Source organism: Thermobia domestica, unplaced genomic scaffold (assembly GCF_964235325.1).
Source record: "Thermobia domestica unplaced genomic scaffold, izTheDome1.hap1.1 HAP1_SCAFFOLD_128, whole genome shotgun sequence".
In the NCBI taxonomy this organism is placed as follows: domain Eukaryota; kingdom Metazoa; phylum Arthropoda; class Insecta; order Zygentoma; family Lepismatidae; genus Thermobia; species Thermobia domestica.
In genome coordinates this window covers 262630-265776 of record NW_027655893.1, presented here as the reverse complement: position 1 = coordinate 265776, position 3147 = coordinate 262630, and the positions used below count along the sequence as shown (strand labels likewise).

Here is a 3147-nt window from a genome sequence, read left to right as displayed (position 1 = left end):
CGGCGATGACTTTGCCACATCGGTTCACAGGAAGCTGCTACCTGTTTATGGGGAGGACACATTGGATCGCAGCAGTATCCAGCGGTGGTTGCAGAGGTTTAAAGAAGGTGATTTCTCTCTACTGGACAATCCACGATGCGGTAGACCATCGACGGTAGTGAGTGATGTGAATAAGGAGACCATTAGTCAAATTATCCACAGTGACAGATGTGTGACACGACAGCTTGCTGAAATGACGGGTTTGTCATTGTGTAGTGTTGTATCAGTGGTACAGTCACTAGAATAAAGAAAAATCTCTGCACGTTGGGTGCCTACATTATTGACACGAGAAATGAAAAATATGAGGAAGGATGTGTGCGAGGGTCTCATGACGACCTTTACTGAAGAGTGGAAACAGTGTTTAGACGGCGCCATTACGCAGGATGAAACATAGTTGTTTTTGTCCGAACCTGAGAGCAAAACCCAATCCGTGGGGTGGCGTCATCCGGGTTCACTTCAAAAGAAGAAACCAAGACATTCACGAACGGCAGGCCAAAAAGTTATGGCCTCTTTCTTCAGGGATCAGTTTGGTGTCATTTTCATTGGCGTTTTGGAACATGGCTCCACAATTAACAAGGATCGTTACTGTTTGTCATTGGACAAGCTGCGACGTGCCATCAAGACCCACAGACCACAGCTTCAGGGTAAGCTAATCACACTACATCATGACAATGTCAAGCCCCCTACAGCCCTTGTGGCGCAGAAGAAAATCATGAAAATGGGTTGGAAATTTGTTTCTCATCCTCCCTACAGTCCGAACTTGGCTCCGTCTGATTTTTTCTCTTTGGTCGTCTGAAGACCCACCTGCGCGGTAAAACATTTGATAGTGAGAAACACCTTATTTCCTGTGTGAAGCGATGGTGTAAATGTCAATCCCCAGAATTTTACCAAAGTGCATTTACATCATGGAAAGAACGTTGGACCAGATACGTCACAGCTGATTGAGGCTACATTGAGTAGGTTCCGTGTATAGCTAAATGTTCGAAGTATGGTCACAAAAATTCCATTCCCCTACTGCAACAAATAAAAAATAGAGACCACTGTGCAAAACTTTTTGAACAGCCTTTGTATTTCCAAAACATGCTAAATCCGTTTCGTAGAATTCTTCAGGAAGGGCAAAAAATATATAATTTTACATTGAAACACTATGGCAAGTGGTATTTGAAATATAATTTAGCACAGAAAATAATGTGTTTTGACAAAAAATAATTACAAAATTTAACGTAAGAGATTGCATACCTAGTATACTCGTTCATATTCAATACAAAATCAGACATTTTCGGATTTTGCATGTTTTGGAAATACATTCCTCAAATGAAAAAAGTATCCTTAATAATTATTATAAACGTGTAATACAGTATTAGAAAGTGCAATCAATAAAATGATTCAAACTTTTGTAATGAAACGATACTTTACGACTAGTGCCATTCATCATTTTGAAGTAATTTTGTCACCAAACTTTTACTAGTTGCACCACATTAGTTAGAAAGCTAAAGAAAACTAGGAATACCATTTTTAGTTAGAAAATTAAATGAAAAAAAGAACACAATTTGCCATAATAAAATATCTTTCTATATAACTAATAAATTAATGTTATACAAGGATAAATCAAAAAGTAAGGTGAACTTGCCTGTCAAACCCATAGTATTGTGTGTAGCTAATTAATTCTTTTCCATGTTACAGGTAATCTGGTAATAGAAGTGTGACGGCTTGTGACAACATTCTACGTCCACCCGTCTGGTGCTGAGAGCAACTCAAAGATGGCGCAACGACTGGAACATTACACCAAGGAGGAAGTGCGCGGTGTCATTCGTTTTTTTCTGGGCCAAGGGAACAAAACCATGTGATATTCATCGAGAATTGGTGCAGGTCTACGGAGATAGTGTTATGTCGCTGAAACAAGTGTACGTGTGGTGTAACGCATTTGCAAGTGCTAGGAGTACTGTCACAGATGATGGGAGAAGTGGCAGACCATCAACGTCAATCACCGACACGAATGTGGCTGTCGTCGATGCCATGATTCGTGAAGACAGAAGAGTGCGGTTGCAGAACATTGCCAATGAATTGAATGTCTCTTATGGTTCCGTAAGCGGTATCTTCCATGACCAACTAGGCTTCACAAAAGTGTGTGTGCGCTGGGTACCCAAGTTTCTGAGTAACGAACACAAAAACCAGCGAATGGGCATTTCCCTGAGCCACCTCACACGTTATGCCGACGAAGGAAATTCATTCCTTCATCACATCATAACGGGCGATAAAACTCCGATACCTCTATGGACACCTGAATCCAAACGTCAGAGCATGACATGGAAACATCCATCGTCACCACAGGCCAAGAAATGCAAGACAATAGCATCTGCCCAGAAAACAATGGCTACTGTCTTTTGGGACCGTCTCGGTGTTATTCATGTTGAATTTCTGGAAAAGGGTACGACCATTAATGCAGACACCTACTGCCAAACTCTGGACAGGCTGAAAGCAGCCATACGGCAGAAACGGCGGGGGACACTCCGAGAGAGCGTGTTGTTACTGCCTGATAACGCACGTCCACATACAGACGAACGGACCCGTACACACCTCCGCGGGTTCAAGTGGGAAATTCTCGATCACCCTCCGTATAGACCTGATTTAGTCCCGTCGGATTACCATTTGTTCGGCCCCCTGAAGCAACATCTCCGTGGGCAGCGTTTCCAGACACTGACAGAGGCACAACAGGGTACACGTACCTGGTTAGGAAATCTGAAACCACATTTCTTTGAACAGGGCATAGATGATTTGGTGCCACGTTGGAATAAATGTTTAGACAACTACGGTTCCTTCTTCGAATAATAGTGTGATACCATACTTCAAAGATAGTAAAGCTTCATCGACGTATCTCTGTACGCTTTTCTGTTAATCAACAATTTACCTTACTTTTTGATTCACCCTTGCACTATAATAAAATGTACAACTTGTACATGCATGCAATTCTTAACAGAGGAAGTTCAATCTAAACAAAGGTTAAACAATTAACAAATTTCACGATACTCCAAGCAACTCTCACACTTCTATACCTTTGCAAAGCAAATAACCGGTAAATTCGTTTGCAAACCCCACACAGCCTGCATG

General features: G+C 41.8%; 1 protein-coding gene across 1 annotated transcript; it reads left to right on the top strand.

The window, feature by feature from the left end:
- Positions 1–1926: 1926 nt before the first annotated feature.
- Positions 1927–2868, top strand: LOC145676381 (histone-lysine N-methyltransferase SETMAR-like). Its single transcript, XM_081747233.1, has one exon. It carries the CDS (start codon positions 1927–1929, stop codon positions 2866–2868), a length of 942 nt encoding a protein of 313 aa, XP_081603359.1.
- Positions 2869–3147: the final 279 nt, after the last annotated feature.

What these genes read in the sequence shown, in the direction of transcription:
- LOC145676381 (XM_081747233.1), top strand. Translation starts at nt 1,927, where the DNA reads ATGTCGCTGAAACAAGTGTACGTGTGGTGTAACGCATTTGCAAGTGCT.